At 31.9% G+C, this 21,037-nt stretch overlaps 1 protein-coding gene across 4 annotated transcripts in view; it reads right to left on the reverse strand.

Annotated features, from left to right (window-relative positions):
- The window catches only part of LOC127728440 (disintegrin and metalloproteinase domain-containing protein unc-71-like), a 56,484-nt gene that overhangs the window by 30,352 nt on the left and 5,095 nt on the right, over positions 1-21,037 (reverse strand). For all 4 annotated transcript variants that reach the window (XM_052235798.1, XM_052235796.1, XM_052235795.1 and 1 more), the window contains exons 4-5: positions 19,759-19,825; positions 15,280-15,362 (exon numbers count right to left, since the gene is read on the reverse strand). In XM_052235798.1, the coding sequence (XP_052091758.1) occupies positions 15,280-15,362; positions 19,759-19,825 (150 nt within the window). The remainder of the gene's footprint in view (positions 1-15,279; positions 15,363-19,758; positions 19,826-21,037) is intronic.

A 21,037-nucleotide genomic window follows, 5' to 3' on the forward strand; every position in this document is an offset into this window, starting at 1 on the left:
TACAGTTAAAAGTGACTTTTCCCATATTTTCAACAGGAGAACTTAAGCAAAAGAAACTGCCATTTTATTCTCAACATTTTGATGATTCCGACAGCTCTAACCATTTGATTTTTTTTATATTTATTTGAATTACAGCCAAGTTATTAACAGAAGCACAGTTTCACAGTTCTCATTTTGTTTGTGCAAGCATTCTAAACATTGATTATAGAGATATGTTGTAATTTTGAACCTTTGATAATAAACTAAACATGATTGGTAAACCAGGCATCATCTAGAAGATCACTAACACAAGAAATATCAAGAATCTGAAATCATGAAAAGTGTATAAGAGTCACATAATAAAGTTAAGAATACAAAGAACAGAACAATGAGAAAAGATATATTTATAAATATAAATTCAATTCTGATACTGACACACCTAATCTAATGGAGCAGTATTTCCCTCCTATATTTTTCACAAAACATGCTTTCAATGTTTTATTAAAACAGTATGCATTTAAAATTTGTCATAGGAGATTCATTAATGCTTTAAGACATCTGAGATATTTATACTACCACATGAACTTGATGATCATGTCCTTTGTAAAATATTTGAAGTGTAAATTGATAAAAATATGATAATATGTTCATAGAACATGATTAAGTATTTCCTAAGCTTCATATAGTTTGAACTCACAAATTCACATTTGGGGGAGTGTCACATAATGTTTGGGTGCTGAAGACTAACAACTCTTTTTGAAGGAGCCATATAGATGGCCTATTGTCAGTCTTAATTTTACTCTCAGTGCTCCATTCTTATACATCTATCAATCTAACATGATTTTGTTTTGAATATGCAAGTATTATTTGCAGAAGTTAATCAAGCATCAATCAATAAATAGTATGATCAAAATGTGTTGTAATCATTCATTATCTGCAATGAATAGTGATGAATTATTTCATTATATTCTGGAATGATATTAAAGATTCCCAGCATCAAATCCTTTTCTATCTGGTTTGTATGAACTGTCCCAGACATGACTGACAAGAAACAATTACATGTTTTGATGGTAACTATTTGATGCCAAACATAATGTTATTTTATTTACCTACATGAATGTCTTTGATCTGATCCAGGTGTGTTACAGACATAATAGTATCAGCATCTTAATCTTATAACACATATAAATTGAAGGAAAATGCTAATAATGATGCATTAATTTGTTGTTTTTTTTCAGCTGAGATTTCATATTCTTTCAATCCTATATGTTATTCCTTAACACAAAAAGAAATGGAATAATTTAAAAGTTAATTAAAGAGTAAACGCACATAGAGGGTGTTAACCATACATCACCCAGTGGGATATGAAAAGAAGCGAAATCCCTCCATGATCTTAACAAAATCCAATGCAAAGTATCAGTGCTTTTATTGTCTATTGTTTCATTAACCTATTTATTAACAAATCTTTTGGATACCATAATTTGTTATCATATATCTTGTGGTATAATTGCTAATGAGATCTGTGATCCATTAAAACTAATAACAAAAATACTGAACTCCAAAGTAAATTCAAATGGGGAAGTCCAAAAAACCCAAATGCTCAATTATATTAACCAATGTTATATTTCCTTTTGAGGCTTTTCAAATCAAGGAGTTGCAGGTGCTGCCATGCAAAGCATTCCCCACTAGTAAATAGGCATTGATGAAAATTCCGTGCTCAGTGTGTATGTAAAAATAAATGGGGAATGTTTCCATGGGACACAGATGATGCCCCTGCTTGCATATACCTTTATAAAGGGACATAACTCAAAAAAGTGACGCTACCCAAATTTGTACTTGATCTGAGTTTTGTGGTAATAAGCATTGTGTACAAGTTTCATAACATTTGGTTGAGGTAAACTTAAGTTAGAGAACGGAAACGAAAAATTCAGCAATTTTTCCATTTGTAAAGGGGCATCACTCTAGAACAGTAAAAGTGACGCCACCAAAATTCAAACTTGATCTGTGTTTTGCGGTAATAAGCATTGCGCATAAGTTTCATAACATTTGGTTGAGGCAAACTAAATAAAAAGAATGGAAACGAAAAATTCAGCAATTTTTATACGACCGCAAAAAATTTTGCGGTCGTATATTGGTATGACGTTGACGTCGTCGTCCGGCGTTGTCCGAAGACATATTGGTTTTCGCACTCTAACTTTAGTTTAAGTAAATGGATCTCTATGAAATTTTACCATAAGGTTCAATACCACAAAAGGAAGGTGGGGATTGATTTTGGGGGTTATGGTACCAACAGTTAAGGAATTAGGGGCCAAAAAGGGGCCAAAAATAAGCATTTTTGTAACTTCCAGACATAACTTGTGTGTTAGTGTATGGATCTCTCTGACATTGTACCACAAGGTTCCATATCACACAGGGAATGCTTGGATTGATTTTGGGGGTAATTGCCTCAAAATATTAGGAATTAGGGTCCAAAAAAGGGGCAAAAAACAAGCATTTTTCTAGTTTCCAGACAATAACTTGTGTTCAAGTGTATGGATCTCTCTGAAATTGTACTGCAAGGTACCATACCACAAAGTGAAGGCTGGGATTGAGTTTGGGGGTGATGAATCATAAGGGGGTTAAAAAAATTAGGGGGGGGGGGATTTTTTTTTTTTCCTTTTTTCTTTCTTGTAAAATTTTCCATTTTAAGTTGGTTATTTCTGATTTATATTTAAAAGCAAATAATAATGATATGGTAGGAGATACACACCAAACACGATGTGTAAATTATTATATGATAAGTATTGTGCAATAGCAAGAAATTTTCAATTGCACAGTATTGTACAATAGCAAGAAATCTTCAATTGCACAGTATTGCGCAATAGCAAGAAATCTTCAATTGCACAGTATTGTGCAATAGCAAGAAATATCCAATAGCACAATATTGCGCAATAGCAAGAAATTGTCAATTGTACAGTATTGCGCAATAGCAAGAAATATTCAATTGCACAGTATTGTGCAAAAGAAGATACTTCCTATAAATTGCTTATTTCTTGACCAATTTCAATGGGGTTTTATTCTTGAATTCTTGGGGTTCTTTAATATGCTGAATCTAACCGTGTATTAAGTTTTTGGATTTTGGGCCCCGTTTTTAAATTGATCCACATTGAGGTCCAAAGGGTCCAAAATTAAACTTTGTTTGATTTCATCTAAAATTGAATTATTGGGGTTCATTGATATGCCGAATCTAACCGTGTATTTAGATTCTTAATTTATGGTTCCGTTTTCAAATTGGTCTACATTAAGGTCCAAAGTGTCCAAAATTAAACTTAGTTTGATTTTAACAAAAATTGAGTTCTTAGGGTTCTTTGATATGCCGAATCTAAACATGTATTTAGATTTTTTATTATGGGCCCAGTTTTCAAGTTGGTCCAAATCGGGGTCCAAAATTAAACTTTGTTTGATTTCATCAAAAATTGAATTCTTGGGGTTCTTTGATATGCTGAATCTAACCATGTATTTAGATTTTGGATATTGGACCATAATAGGTGAATGTCCAATTTAAAATTTTTAAGTTCTTAGACCACATTCATTCTGTGTCAGAAACCTATGCTGTGTCAAATATTTATTCACAATCCAAATTCAGAGCTGTATCAAGCTTGAATGTTGTGTCCATACTTGCCCCAACTGTTCAGGGTTCGACCTCTGCAGTCGTATCAAGCTGCGCCCTGCAGAGCATTTTATTCCATTTGTAAAGGGGCATATCTTTATAACGGTAAATGTTATGCCACCAAAATACAAACTTAATCTGCTTTTTGTGGTAATAGGCATTGTGTATAAGTTTCATAACATTTGGAAGGGGCAAACTAAAGTTAGAGAACGGAAACCAATTTTAGGACGGACGGACATACAGATGGACTAGGGAAAAACTTATTATACTTCATGTCAAAATGCCAGATTTTGATTGGTTAATATGAGGGAGACAATTTACTCTATCCCATGGCAAACACTCTATTACCCTTGACAGAGACGCTTGCTCAAGTGTGTGCTTTATTATACGGATGATTGTTATGTACAAGACGACATAGTTCATTACTTTGAATTTGAAATTTAATAGACAGTAATAACAGAACATTCAGTATAATAAATCAAATAACACATATCTGAGAGGGTGATAAGAGCAGATTGCTACCCCTAGAAAAGACATTGTCAACCTTGGCTTCGCCTCAGTTGACAATGTTTTCTTGGGGTAACAATCTGCTCTATCACCCTCTCAGCTATGCGTTATTTATATAATGTCCCCTTCGTATAAAAATAAGAATTGTCACACAGTTTGGGACTGGCCAATAGATCTGGAATTTGCTTACACTGTATAACTAATCCTAATAAAACAAGGAATTATTTGAATCTGGAATAATTTTGAATTCTAGAAAATTGATAGGAAATGTATGATGAAAACTAACCCAACTAAATAGGGTTAGCCATGCATGCATGGCTAAGGTTAATTTTACTTTCACTGATACTTTAGTATGAACTAACTAACCCTCCTTAGCCATGCATATATGGCTCTAAACCCTCCTAAATGGGTTAGTTTTCATCTTACATTTCTTATCAATTTTTTAGAATTCAAAATTATTCCAGATTCAAATAATTGCTTGTTATAAAGTTTCGGACCAAATATCTCCTCATTTATAGCAGAGTAATGAGTAACAAAAGATAAGAATGGACAAACAGATCAAGGGGTTATAATACATGTAATTTTCTTCAGTAAAATTGACTAAATTTGTATATACCTTTCATTAAACTAGAGGCTCTCAAGAGCCTGTGTCGCTCACCTGATTCTACTTTGGTTTTGGAAATCATGTAAAAAAAGATTAAAATCATAACAGATACCCTAATAATGATTGAGGCCAAATTTGGTTTAATATTGGCCCCATAATTTAATCAAAAGCAGAAGACTTTTGTAAAGTTTACAGAAATTATAAATAAATTCGTTGAAATTGTAGAAAATGACTTTATAAGGACAATAAAATGCTTCGCTGGGCGCAGCTTGATACGACCGCAGAGGTCGAACCCTGAACAGTTGGGGCAAGTATGGACACAACATTCAAGCTTGATACAGCTCTGAATTTGGATTGTGATTAAATATTTGACACAGCATAGGTTTCTGACACAGAAAGAATGTGGTCTTAGAACTTCAATTTTTTTAATTTACCTATTATGGTCCAATGTCCAAAATCAAAATACATGGTTAGATTCAGCATATCAAAGAACCCCATATATTCAATTTTTGTTGAAATCAAACAAAGTTTAATTTTGGACCCCAACTTGGACAAACTTGAAAACTGGTCCCATAATCAAAAATCTAAACACATGTTTAGATTCAGCATATCAAAGTACCCGAAGAATTCAATTTTTGTTAAAATCAAACTAAGTTTAATTTTGGACCCTTTGGACCTTAATGTAGACAAATTTAAAAAACGGGACCCAAAATTAAAAATCTAAAAACACGGTTAGATTTGGCATCTCAAAGAACCCCAATTATTCAATTTTTGATGAAATCAAACAAAGTTTAATTTTGGACCCTTTTGACCTCAATATGAACCAATTTGATAGCGGGCCCACAAATAAAAAATCTAAATACATGGTAAGATTCAGCATATCAAAGAACCCCATATATTCAATTTTTGTTGAAATCAAACAAAGTTTAATTTTGGACCCCAATTTGGACCAACTTGAAAACTGGGCCAAAAATCTAAAATCTAAATACATGTTTAGATTCAGCATATCAAAGAACCCCATATATTCAATTTTTGTTGAAATCAAACAAAGTTTAATTTTGGACCCCAACTTGGACCAACTTGAAAACTGGTCCCATAATTAAAAATCTAAACACATGTTTAGATTCAGCATATCAAAGAACCCCAAAAATTCAATTTTTGTTAAAATCAAACTAAGTTTAATTTTGGACCCTTTGGACCTTAATGTAGACCAATTTAAAAAACAGGACCCAAAATTAAAAATCTAAATACACAGTTAGATTTGGCATATCAAAGAACCCCAATAATTCAATTTTTTATGAAATCAAACAAAGTTTAATTTTGGACCCTTTTGACCTCAATATGAACCAATTTGATAGCAGGCCCACAAATAAAAAATCTAAATACATGGTAAGATTCAGCATATCAAAGAACCCCATATATTCAATTTTTGTTGAAATCAAACAAAGTTTAATTTTGGACCCCAATTTGGACCAACTTGAAAACTGGGCCAAAAATCTAAAATCTAAATACATGTTTAGATTTTGCATATCAAATAACCCCATATATTCAATTTTTGTTGAAATCAAACAAAGTTTAATTTTGGACCCCAACTTGGACCAACTTGAAAACTGGGCCCATAATCAAAAATCTAAACACATGTTTAGATTCAGCATATCAAAGAACCCCAAGAATTCAATTTTTGTTAAAATCAAATTAAGTTTAATTTTGGACCCTTTGGACCTTAATGTAGACCAATTTAAAAAACGGGACCCCAAATTAAAAATCTAAATACACGGTTAGATTCGGCATATCAAAGAACCCCAATAATTCAATTTTTGATGAAATCAAACAAAGTTAAATTTTGGACCCTTTGGACCTCAATGTGGACCAATTTAAAAACGGGGCCCAAAATCCAAAAACTTAATACACGGTTAGATTCAGCATATTAAAGAACCCCAAGAATTCAAGAATAAAACCCCATTGAAATTGATCAAGAAATAAGCAATTTATACGAAGTATCTTCTTTTGCACAACACTGTGCAATTGAATATTTCTTGCTATTGCGCAATACTGTACAATTGACAATTTCTTGCTATTGCGCAATATTGTGCTATTGGATATTTCTTGCTATTGCGCAATACTGTGCAATTGAAGATTTCTTGCTATTGCGCAATACTGTGCAATTGAAGATTTCTTGCTATTGTGCAATACTGTGCAATTGAAAATTTCTTGCTATTGCACAATACTTATTATATAATAATTTACACATCCTGTTTGGTGTGTATCTCCTACCATATCATTATTATTTGCTTTTAAATATAAATCAGAAATAATCAACTTAAAATGGAAAATTTTAAAAGAAAAAAAAAGGAAAAAAAGAAAAAAAAAAAAAAAAAAAATCTCCCCCCCCAAATTTTTTGAACCCCCTTATGATTCATCACCCCCAAACTCAATCCCAGCCTTCCCTTTGTGGTATGGTACCTTGCAGTACAATTTCAGAGAGATCCATACACTTGAACACAAGTTATTGTCTGGAAACTAGAAAAATGCTTATTTTTGGCCCCTTTTTGGCCCCCAATTCCTAAACGTTTCGGGCAATTACCCCCAAACTCAATTCCAGCATTCCCTTTGTGATATGGAACCTTGTAGTACAATTTCAGAAATATCCAAACACTTACACACACGTTATTGTCATGAAACTAGAAAAATGCTTGTTTTTTGCCCCTTTTTTGGCCCCTAATTCCTAAAATTTTGAGGCAATTACCCCCAAAATCAATTACAGCCTTCCCTTTGTGATATGGAACCTTGTGGTACAATGTCAGAGAGATCTATACACTTACACACAAGTTATTGTCTGAAAATTACAAAAATGCTTATTTTTGGCCCCTTTTTGGCCCCTAATTCCTTAACTGTTGGTACCATAACCCCCAAAATCAATCCCAACCTTCCTTTCGTGGTATTGAACCTTATGGTGAAATTTCATGGAGATCCATTCACTTAAACTAAAGTTAGAGTGCGAAAACCAATGTGTCTTCGGACGACGCCAGACGACGCCGGACGACGACGACGACGACGACGACAACGACGACGACGACGACGACGACGCCAACGTCATACCAATATACGACCAAAAAATTTTTAATTTTTGCGGTCGTATAATAACTCCAACAAGATGTCAATTGACAATTTTGCTCATAAAATTGAGAATGGAAATGGGGAATGTGTCAAAGAGACAACAACCCGACCATAGAGCAGACAACAGCCGAAGGCCACCAATGGGTCTTCAATGCAGCAAGAAACTCCCGCACCCGGAGGCGTCCTTCAGCTGGCCCCTTTTCAAGTTATATCAGTTTCAAAATTTAAAGAAAATGTTGGCTTGTGTGTACCGTAGATCTTCTTTTCTTGATATTTTTGCAGTTTACAGTTTATCTCAATCTATAAAGATACATGTATTAAGGTCTTCATCAACACCTCATAAGGAACATTTATGCCATGTTTGGTTTCCATTCAGTGCTCCTCTAGAAGAAGCATTTGTATATATTTTCCGTAGGGTCCCCTGCTGGCGGCCATCTTGGATGATGGTTCAGCTACAAAGTAACAACACTTGGTCAGCACCTCATTGGGAATATTCATGCCATGTTTGGTTTCATTCTATTCAGTGGTTCTCTAGAGGAAAACATTTGTATGTATTTCCCATTGGGTCCTATGTTAAACTTACTCCCCCTGCTAGCAGACATCTTGGATTACAAATCAGCTACAAAGTAACAACACTTGGTCAGCACCTCAAAAGAAACATTCATACCATGTTTGGATTCAATCCATTTAGTAGTTTTCTAGAAGAAGACATTTGTATATATTTCCCATAGGGTTCTTTGTTAAACTAAGTTCCCCGCTGGCAGCCATCTTGAATGATGGATCAGCTTCAAAGTAACAACACTTGGTCAGCACCTAATAAGGAACATTCATGCCATGTTTTATTTCATTCCATTCAGTGGTTCTCTAAAAGAAGACATTTGTATGTATTTCCCATAGGGTCCTATGTTAAACTAAGTCCCTCTCTGGTGGCCATCTTGGATGATGGATCAGCTTCAAAGAAACAACACTTGGTCAGCACCTCATAAAGAACATTCATGCCATGTTTTATTTCATCCCATTCAGTGGTTCTCTAAAAGAAGACATTTGCATATATTTCCCATAGGGTCTTATGTTAAACCAAGTCCCCCGCTGGCGGCCATCTTGGATGATGGATCAGCTACAAAGTAACAACACTTGGTCAGCACCTCATAAGGAACATTCATGCCATGTTTGGTTTTATTCCATTCAGTGGTTCTCTAGAAGAAGTTCAAAATGTAAAAAGTTTACGACGGACGCCAAAAATATGGATAGAGTTCTCAATCATTTAACAAATAAATGCTCAGCAAAACTGACACAATGGTATATTTTATTTTAAGCACCTGTTATTAAACAGTAGTTTAGCTTTTTAAAAATTGATCATATCTTTTCCAATATCTGCTATATTTCCAGGTTAATGTCATTCCTCAACGGGATCTTAAGAAATTTATGCTTTATACTGATATTTACCAGTAAATCGTTGATGACTCATTAACACAGGTTTATACAAACTATAATCAGCCATTCTGTTTAATGGAATTTAGTCTAAACAGGACTTGAAAAGAAAAACATGTGTATTACAAACAATCTACTGAAACACATTATTAACAATTATAATATGTTAAAAGATAATAAATACTGTGAGAACAAAATTGAATAATGGCAGCAGATTCAGAAGAACAATTTCAACACCCTTTCTTGTCATAATTCTTAATCTGATTATTTCTTTACTTTTTCCATAGTATTTGTGAAGCACTTTTCTTAAACCCCTTCCCTTCTCCCCTAAAACTGTACCCAAGCTTCTCTCAAAATGCATTTTAAAACAGGTACATGTATGATAAAAATTGAGTTCATTGTTCTTCCGGCATAAAAACATAAGTCCTTCCCCCTCTCTCCCTTTCTACAGATAACTTATCAGCACAAGACTAAATACACACACCTTACTTTGTTTATTGGGTAGTAATGAATTTCCTTTGTCATTAGCTGAAATCTGTTTGATACTTGATGGTTTCAAAAACTGTACTATTGACAGTTATTTTCTACATAAATTTACAAAGTGTTGTTACTCTGAGTAAGAGTAAACAAGTCAAAATGAAAAAAAAATGTCTGTCTCAATACTTTATTGTGATAGTACCAGTAAACATGACATATAAAATCAAACTGTTCACACTTTCTTAAGGTTTTCCAATTAAGATTACTTCTAGAATTAATTGGTGTGTTGTAAGAAAATCAATTAGGATGCAAGATCTTTTGATGAAAAGCACATAAAAACATCTTTCTATGAAGCAGAAAATCAATAACAAGCCTCCTTTAAATCGCTTTACACAACATAAAATGTTTCTGAAGTTTCAGATTATACATGTCCAAAAAAACAAAAAAATATTTGATGTTCCCTGTTTTGACAGCAACTCTTGTTTAATGTCTTTTTTACATCTACATTATATGTCTTTATCTTTATATGAATGGAATAAAAATCTGTAAACTTAATAAGCATGTTGGGAAGAGTTATTTACATACATGTTTACCAACTTTCATTACATATCTTATTCTAAAGGACTGCTGCATGTCATCCAATATATTTTTATACTAACTGAAAGAAGCACAAATGTCGGTTTATTTGGTACATGTATTATAATAACAGCCTCAGCAAATTCTCTGTTTCTCAGCATCTTAGCATAGTGTTAAGCAGTACAGTATTAATAGGTTAGTTATTCTCCCTGCCAAACAAATCAATATATACTAGATCAATAAATCACCGGCTCCAACAGGACAAAGAGTTGAAGATCTTACACTCTAGCATGTTATCAAATGCTAAATGGCAACAACTGTAAAGTTTGAGAGTGATATTTAAAATAAACTATCTTTTGAGAGTAGAAAAATTAGTGGTTGACCATTTGATTTTTTCATGGGAAGAACATTCATTTTGAATTTCACATATTTGTTAGAATGACTTTTTTTTAATTTAGTTTTGATTTTGTAGACAAAATTCTTATTCTGAATTTTATATGCAGAATATTCATTATCATCTAACATTACTTTAAATAAATTGTTCTGACAATGTCAAACATAGATTGAACTATTTTATTTCATTCCATGTTTTAACAGTGGAAACTGGAGTTGTGAAAGAAACCAAAATAATGTTATCCTGCACTGAAATTTTTATCAAATCAAAGTCCTATAAGCTTTCAACATTGTCCTACAATATAGACGATGTCATTGATTAGTATCTATCAAATAAAGTTTTAATATCAATTGGAATGGGGAAATGTCATGCCAGCAATCCTGTAATTTTGGATTAGAAACCAATAAAATATCTGTATCTTACTGTATCTTTCCAGCAAGTGTTCTGGTTACAGTTAAAACCGAATGACAATAAAATCATTAAAAACAGCATTTTCATTAAGGATCCAATATTTGAAGCATTTTTAAACAGAGGGCAGGTTTGCTTAATTGAACTTTTATTTTCGAAGAAAACCAACAGATTTTTCAATTAAACTTAACTTGGATCTAAGATGAAAGATAATTCCATAACCTTTAGAAGGCAAATTTTATTGTTGATAGAACTGACTCCTTCTTGATCAATAATGCTATTGTATAGCCATATAAATGTTACTTCTATAAAATGTATGTTTAAAACACATTTTAGTATTTACAAACTTGTGTCACAACTCAATCAAAACTAAGAGCAATTTGTAGATAATGTTGATGCAGGAAACAGGAACTTGGTTGAATGGCTGTTTGACTTTTGTTATGAATGGAATTTCCTAGCTTTGTATCATTAACAGAACATTATTTCAATTTCAATTTGTTTGTAGCAATGATATCTGATTATTAACAACATAAATCAGAACACAGCATTGCTTGCTATGACATAATTTTATTGACTTATCACAGAGGATTGTTAATTCTTGTTTTACAGAATTGAAAAAAAGTCTCTTAGGATATAATTGACTGCTATCTAAAGTGCAAAATCCTTTCAGATGCTCTGATGAAATGCAAGCATTTGAAAATTATGTGATACACAAAGCAGATATTTTTTATTGATACATAATCATAAATAATTCATGGAAGCTGATCATGAAGTCTTCGTGTATCTGTATGTCTACACAATATCACAAGCTGATAAACTATATGTTCACTAAAAAAAATAACATGTAGGGTTCTCATTTGTGGCCTGATGTAAAATGCTCATAAGGAGTGCGATCATAATGAAAGTTTTTTTTTTTTAATTCCCCATGTCTCATCATAAATGAAAGTTTTATATAAAAATAAAGAGCAAAGGATAGTTATAGGGGAGGTAATGACGTTGCTATAGTAAAATGTTATTTTTGATGACGTTAAACTCTGATTTTTCAACTCATTTTAATCATTTATAGCTTGAAAACTTGTACATGAACCCCTCTTTTTAAAAAATGATGTTTGTCTTGATTATGTATGAAGATTATTTGTACCAATTTTTATGAACAAATCACAGATGAATTAACTATAATGAGATTAATATACAGCAAGAAATGCAGGGTTTTTAAAAATTTAATGAAATTAATTATTTCCTATTATTGGTATAGAAAATTAGAACATACTGTGGTATATTGGTATAGAAAATTAGAACATACTGCGGTAAAGTGTTTTTACAAAAAAACTGCTTGTGTTTATCTTTGGAAAGAAAAAGTTAGGTATGTCTGTCCAAAGGATAGAAATATCCAAGATACTGAAATTTTGACTAAATGTCTTAAAATTTGATCCCATTTTTATCTAAAAGTTGCACATGAACGTATATTCTTTATTACATCTTTGAATTGACTAGGTGAAAAATAGATTGTATGCAAGTTTTTGTCAAAAAATCACTGTGGGATCAAAACTGTATAGCATGGCCCTCCTGCCATCCCAACCCCTTATAACAAAAGTCTGTATTCTTTCCGGTAAATATTTATAAATATTGGCATTTGGAGTGAGATATTGATCAATATTCAAATCTTGTTGCTTTATGAAGCAAAAAATAAGATAAGTTTGGCCTATCAATTTCACTGAATGACTGAGAAACACAACCATTATAGTTCAAAGATTGACAATTTGCCAACCTGCAATGTGTTAAAATTATTGATGTTGGCTTCTGCCAATATTATAAAGATAATTTTGATAATTTTTAAGAAACTTCCACTTTTATGATCAATCTTTAGAAGCACTTTATGAAGCATGCGTTCCTATCTTTAATCTTATTTCTAACTGAACTCATCATCACTGACTTATACTTAGCTAGAAGTTTCAAATATATTTTACTGTCAAAGAATAGCACAGTTTAAATAATTAAGAAACAATAGTTTGAAGTTACATTATGGCTAACCATAGGGTACATGTACATGCAATTTCAAACAAAACATGTTGTATGATGTTGAATTCCTGCCATTAGTTTTTGTAATCTCAAATTTCAGGAATGTATATTCTACTTGCATCTTTAAAACATTTCATTACAAACAATATCACATCACAGATCTGCAACCTAAACTAGTGAAGAATATGTGGAAATTTATCAGCATGAGAGTAAAAAAAATCCTATCATTTTAAAAGAATTTTAATAAGGCATTCAATTGATCTTCATGTAATGTTTATTTTTGACATTAAATGAACAAATGCTTAAAGTTAAATGTGTATAAACACAAATAAGAATATTGCTAATTAATTTCTGAGCCACAAACAGGCTAATTAGCCTGGTATTAACCCCAAATAGTTGATGTTTTTTATGTATTTATATTAGATTTTTCTCAATTTAACTCAGATTGGACATTTCAAAGCTTAGATATAAACTGAAAATTAATAAAAATGATTCCACTGATAAAACTCTTTAACACACTCATCACTGTAATATTAACTCCATATCAATAATATATGAGTTAGTGAAATAAAACCCAGACACAACCAATTCCCATATAACAAAGACATCCATTATACAAAGTAAGCTTGCCTATTATCACAATAACAATGTTGTTTTTTAATCAATTATACTCAAGTGACAAAATGGCTTTCAATATGATAGCTGTCACAAAGCAAACTCCTATTAACTATCCTGCTGAGTTTGTAAATATGATGGCCTGATCTACATCATAAATAAAACTTTGTTTATTAATCAAGACTTACAAATTGTTGCAGAGTATGTTTATCAATGTGATATTACTCCATAAATTGGAGTCTTAAATTCTTAATCATAATTTCCAACATATAGAAGGCAAAATATAATGTGTACTATGTGAAGCTTAGCTAAGTTAGTAGAAAGAAGAGAACAGGGAGAGAATGTCAGTTTAGAATAGTTATCCCTCTTAAAATATTTGATCAAATTCTTGAGAACACTAACTATATATATCTGGAAAGTTTCTGTTTTAAAACATTTGATCACTGTAAACAAATCATGTCAGCACAAAAGCAGATAAAATCTTCACACAAGTGCTAGCTGTTTGTTAAAAATTATAGACTTCTATTGTGTTTTTATATAAAAAAATCTTTAAAAAATGCAACTGTTTAATATATTTCTTAACTACATGTATCTACTTTTTAGGGACATGGGGAAACATAAGACAAAAACTATACCTTTATACTTAAACTTTCTTTCCATCACAAGCACTCTCAGTTATTCCTGATTTTTACCATCATTTATCAAAACCTACCTTTGATAGTTACACTCAACCAATGACTGCTGCAGTTTAACTGGTACAAAAGTTAGTTTATATGTACTTTTCATACCAACCTAAAGACCAGCTTATCACTCTACCATTCTACAGACCATACCAACCTAAAGACCAGATTATCACTGTACCATTCTACATACCATACCAACCTAAAGACCAGCTTATCACTGTACCATTCTACATACCATACCAACCTAAAAACCAGCTTATCAATGTACCATTCTACATACCATACCAACCTAAATACCAGCTTATCAATGTACCATTCTACATACCATACCAGCCTAAAGACCAGCTTATCACTGTACAGTTGTACATACCATACCAACCTAAATACCAGCTTATCATTGTACCATTCTACATACCATACCAACCTAAAAACCAGCTTATCAATGTACCATTCTACATACCATACCAACCTAAATACCAGCTTATCAATGTACCATTCTACATACCATACCAACCTAAAGACCAGCTTATCACTGTACCATTCTACATACCATACCAACCTAAAGACCAGCTTATCACTGTACCATTCTACATACCATACCAACCTAAAGACCAGCTTATCACTGTACCATTCTACATACCATACCAACCTAAAGACCAGCTTATCACTGTACCATTCTACATACCATACCAACCTAAATACCAGCTTATCACTGTACCATTCTACATACCATACCAACCTAAAGACCAGCTTATCACTGTACCATTCTACATACCATACCAACCTAAAGACCAGCTTATCAATGTACCATTCAACATACCTTATCCCATGACAAGTACTGACAGCTACACTAGACCATTCATCTCTTTTAACTGTACCCTGATAGTAGCAATGCTCCACAGTCTGTAATATAAAAGGCACCATGACAATTCAGGGGATTCATTGTTTTATCTCCATGTTACGAGTAATGATGTTTCTCATCATAAATGTTATGTTCCTCCACTGTTCATGATTAAGACAGTGGACCAACAACAATCCTTAGGTATCCTGTTTTATTCAGTCATAATCAAACAAGCTGAACATTTTCAAAGGTTTATTAAACTTCCAATGTAAATTATGAATGATCCTTACTCAAATAAACAAGTCCAACACCTTTAACCCACTGAAAAATTTGAACCAAGAATCATAGCTTCAAGATAAACTTTACACACAAGGCCTGTACCCTAGCCACCATACATTACTCTGTTAAAAGACTTAAAATTGTAGATAGTCTGTCTTAATCTCTTATATATTTTATGTTGATACATGTAAACCCTAGAACCTTTGTTCATCCAAATTTTTTACCATTACTAATTTGACATACCTAGATACATTTACCCAATTAATAGTTAGCCTTCAATGAAATCTTGCAGAACAATAAATGTAACATAAGTTAGGCTAGTGGCTGTAAAATTATTTGCAGGGTACCCCATTACAAAATTGAGGACTAATATAGGTGTCAGATCACCAATTAAAAATCTGCTCAACCAAATTTTGCAATTTTTACAGCTTTCTAAATATTTTTAACTTCATAGAAACCAGGTATATCTTGAATTGTACATGTATCAGCCTTCTACATGCCAATTTTCAACATACCTTTAAAATCTTCTAAGAAAAAAAAATGACCTTCGAACAGAGGTACTCCAAAAATAACCCCTGGTTTTCTGGTAATCTTTAATTAGTATACTTTGGAGCGCATTAATCCTGAATTTTTAATGTTAACTCATAGACAAGTGAATTTTGGCTCAAAATGGTCTAAATATATTTCTCTTTCACCAAAAGTTTCATTTCTGCAAATTTGTTAGTTAGTTTAAGTAAACAATGACATCACAAGCACTATTTTGTGTCAGAGTAGGGCTACTTTTACATACGTTCTAAATTGGAGGCAGTAATTGGTGGTCTGACACCTATAATAGACCAAAACCTTAGAATCCAGAATAAGATTTTGGATTTCATCATAATTTTCAAGATAAGAGATCAATATAAATCATTCATTTATTATTAACTAGGATCACCTTCATTCAACATTTACTTTATAAACAACCAGGTGAAAAGATCAAAGAGACAAAGTCAGATCAAAGGGTTATAATTCATCTACAGGTAATAGACAGAATGAATAACTAGAATGGCTATTATGTAAAGTGGATTATTGTTATATTATTGTTGTAACAGTAAAGGTTAATTGGAAAGTAATCTGTAGGGATTTCAGTTTTAACACAGCAGGATCGCTCACATTGTTCAATAGAACTAGAAAAAATTACCTGTGGAACAATTTCTGGGAGGATGTGGTATGCAAGGTTTTTTTAAAAACATTGTACAGTCTTAAGTAATCAAAGAGAACCACTAGCGGCCCTTGGGCTGTTGGAAATACTCATTAAAATAAACAAATCATTCAAGTAAAATAAATCTATATGTTACACCTGCTTATTTTAGAATTGATCTTTGATTTATAACTTGTAGCTATAAAGTTTATGTGATGCACTCCTCACTAATGGTGCTGATTGTATGGTTTAAGGGGGACCCTCATGGAAATACATGGAAACAGTTTGAATGATTGGAGTCATTAAGAATCTTCATTAATGAATAAAAACATGCTTTATGTCAATGAGACAGCAATCCATTAACAAAAAACATCTTAAGGTGAATGTTAAAGTTAAAAAATAAGCGAACTATATTTATAGCCTGAGTCTAGACTTGTGAATAAATTAAAAAGACTCTACCAAAGATTTGTCATTAATACCAAATTCCCTGATCGATTCATAAATGTAGACAAGGAATAAATCAGTGAAAACTTTGCCTAGTTGAAACCTTGCACTTGAATTTCTATTTTGTCCTATGATCCTATCCTTCATGATCATCTTGGTCAAAATAAAAACAATTAATTAGGACCATCAATATTTTGAACATTGAACATAATAATTCCATGGTTGTGTGTGTGTTCTGAAATTTTTCTCAATAAAATGTATTAATGGCACTAAAATTTCCACTTAGAACTGTGTTATCTATCAAATGATCATTCCTGCCATATCTTGTATAGAACTTTTATAACATATATAACAAATTCTACAACAGAGAGGATAAACCAACAAACAAAAGGTCAAGTTTTTCTTTGTGATAGGTCTGTTTAAAAGTCAAAGGTCCAAATTCTTCAACAGATAAATCATCCTTATATTTACAAATCCACTAAACATATCTGTTCAATGTAGATACTATTTAGAAAGATCTTCCTTTTCAAATCACTTTCAATATAATCAGAGTAAAACTTTCTTAATTAAACAGATGATCACAGCAATAAGAACAAAGTAAAGCATTACATGGATGAACTCTTTCTTAATTGAGCAGACTTAACAGCTGATCTGGCAAGTTTCTTTAAGATTATGCTTAAGCACCTGTTATATCAGGAGAGTCTATAACAGTAGAAATCTTCATCTATAGAAGTAAATGATTACAGGAACAAATAAATATATAGAACACCCTTGAAAATTATTTGAAAGATAACATTATATTTTAATTACATGAATAATAGAAAACTATCTATTTCATAAAAAGTAAATGATTCAAAAGGGCAGAAAACTGCTGGAGACCCTGGGCTTACAGTCATAACATTTTTTGGAGTAGAATTATTCTACCCAATTTAGAAATCAACCAATCAAAATACTGGATTTGGTGTTTGGAACACATATTTTGTACTCCGAGTACTGACTAAAGTTTTAGAGCTGAAAGGCCTGAGTCCTCTAATGTCAACTATGATATATGATTGATTGTTGGTTGCTTAACGTCCAGTGACTATGATATATATGTATTATTTTTCTATTATCTAAGGAAGCAGCCTTTGACCTGCAATCATTTTTGGTCTTTTTCTGGTTTGTTTAAGATGAGTTATATAGCTATTTTTTTCTATAAGTCCAATTAAATTAAGTGTTGTCTCTTGCTATATATGAGGGTGGTAAAGGGGGGGTGCTTGAACGGAAAAAACGTGAAATAAGACATAATTTCACGTTGAACGTGAAATAATTTCTGTCATGAACGTTGCACGAAAAATAAAGACTGTTGTGAACCTTTTGTGACTGAGTCACTGTCTTCTTGTATATATAAACTCTCTTTTTTACTTGTTATTCCCGATTTAGTATACACATTTATGATGTAAACGGATAACGGCTTTTAAAAAAGTATTTTTTGACGATCCCTGCCAAGTATTTGAATTTTATTTGAAAAATACCGAGCACGCAAAATAAGCATTTGAAAATCACGATGCACGTAAAATTAAATAAGCAAAACATGTTGAACAAGGCACCTGTCTTGCACGACTGAACGTTAAATAAAAAACGGCGATCACGTTGCACGAAAATAACCCTTTACCACCCTCATATATATATATACATGTGTTGTAATATGCATGACGTGTACATGTATGATAATTATTTTTCTGGGCCAATTAAAAAAAAATTAATATAAAAAATCCATGTGATATTTTTTATATACATGTATGATATAAATATCACTGCATTCAAATTTTTATAAATATTTACTATTCACTAAAACATGCCAATTACTAGAATTTTATTTGACTAATTGTTATACATTTTGTATTTCCTATTTTGGAAACAAGGAACTAACATCTTATCTTATTTTTATGTTATGATATTTTTTGAAATTTCCAAAATACATGTATAACATATTTTTACCTTTATAAACAAATACTCATTTTTATATTACAATATCTTAAAATCTATTTCTACTTCTAATAGAATATAAAAGGATTCCAACAACAATCTATGAATTGCTCCATAAGATTTATGTTCAAGCTTGACTGTATTGATTCAGGAAAGACTTTAAAGATTTGATTTTGTCCAGGAAGATGATCATTTATCATTAACTCCAAGCAACAAGAAGAAGTTAATCTAAAATCAATGTTATATCTATCATGTCTTAACAGTATTAATTCAATTATACCTTGACATAAGAATTCTAATAATAGTACGAAATTCTATAGTTCCTATTTCTTCATTCTCATAGGGAAATATTTGGGAACAAAATTAATTACTCTAAGATTTGACAGTTTGATTTAATGATCAATTTAGTGGTATTGTCAGGGTATAATTCAACCATGCAATACCAGCAATCAATTTCCTCTCAAAAACTCTCATTTATTTTCTGTAATTATACAAAACTGCATTCTATTTATTTAAACTGAACAAAATAAATATTGAATACTCAAGTAAAAAACAAAAGAGAACTAATTTATCAATGATGTATATACCTTGCTAATAATTTGTTGGTTTTCTTCCAGGTAATGTTTGACCTGAATTCCGGAAGACAGCAGAGCACTGTAAATATATATTATTTAAATCAATAGAATACTCTCTCACCCACATCAAAATGTATTACAAATTTAGTTAATTTACAAAAATCTTTCTGAAGAAAAGCATTAATATTCATTTATAAATGCATGTGGCATATGATACAGTAGCTATAGAGATCAAAATCGATAATCCTGTAAATTGTGAAACAATTTAGCTAATCTTTAAAAATATTTTAGTTGGAGTTTGGCTGTGTTATTTGTCCCTGATTTTGTATCATTTGAATGTGTCCATAGGAAACCATGTACCACTCACACTATAACTATCCCATGTTCAGTAAACCACCAAAAATGGGTCAAAGCCTTATGTTGCTTATATTTTTTTTAAATTCAATTTATGACATTATGATGTGAATTTAAAAAAAATAAAAGCAACATTTAAAAGAACATGTTAACTAAGTTTCAAGTTGGTCATGTTGGTGTAACCACAACTGCATGGTATCTGAAACCAAACTTTATTATGATAAAGGACAGACAAATGGACAGATAAACACAAACAGACTAACAGAATAGACACACAGACCAGAAAAATGGCCCTTACATTCTTAGACGGGTCATAAAAATCCATATTCATGTTCAATTATATTATGCTTTGAAGATAATAATGACAATGGGCTTTGCTCATTGTTGAAGGCTGCACAGTGACATATAGTTGTTAATTTCTGTGTCATTTAGTCTCTTGTGGAGAGTTGTCTCATTGGCAATCATACCACATCTTCTTATCTTTATATAAGAGTTACTTTTATTCCCTGAAAACAATATAAGCACATTGTAGGATTCTTTTAACACAAATGCATACTTTAAAATGACATTATACACATGTGATCCTTAATTTGTTGTATAATAGAGGGAATGTATTTTCTGAGAAAAACATATTACATTTTCTCTAATTCTTCGTCAATTTATCCCTTTCTGCACCCATTGTATAAAAAAAATTTAATCAACGTGTGGTTCGTTTGATCTCAGTTCTTCATTGGATAAAATCCGATTATGACGTCGAATTTTCTTGCTTTCCTCTGAATTTCCTATTGTGACGGCATGAAAAAAGGCGACCATGCCTGATGACGTCACATAGAAAGAACACATCTTTTTGCAGATCATTCAAAAAGAAGGAATAAGTTTGCCTGCATATTGTTTGAAAATCATTAGAGAAACAGATTCCACCACCAAATCTCGTGTA

This window comes from Mytilus californianus, unplaced genomic scaffold, assembly GCF_021869535.1.
Source record: "Mytilus californianus isolate M0D057914Y unplaced genomic scaffold, xbMytCali1.0.p SCAF_2, whole genome shotgun sequence".
Lineage (NCBI taxonomy): Eukaryota > Metazoa > Mollusca > Bivalvia > Mytilida > Mytilidae > Mytilus > Mytilus californianus.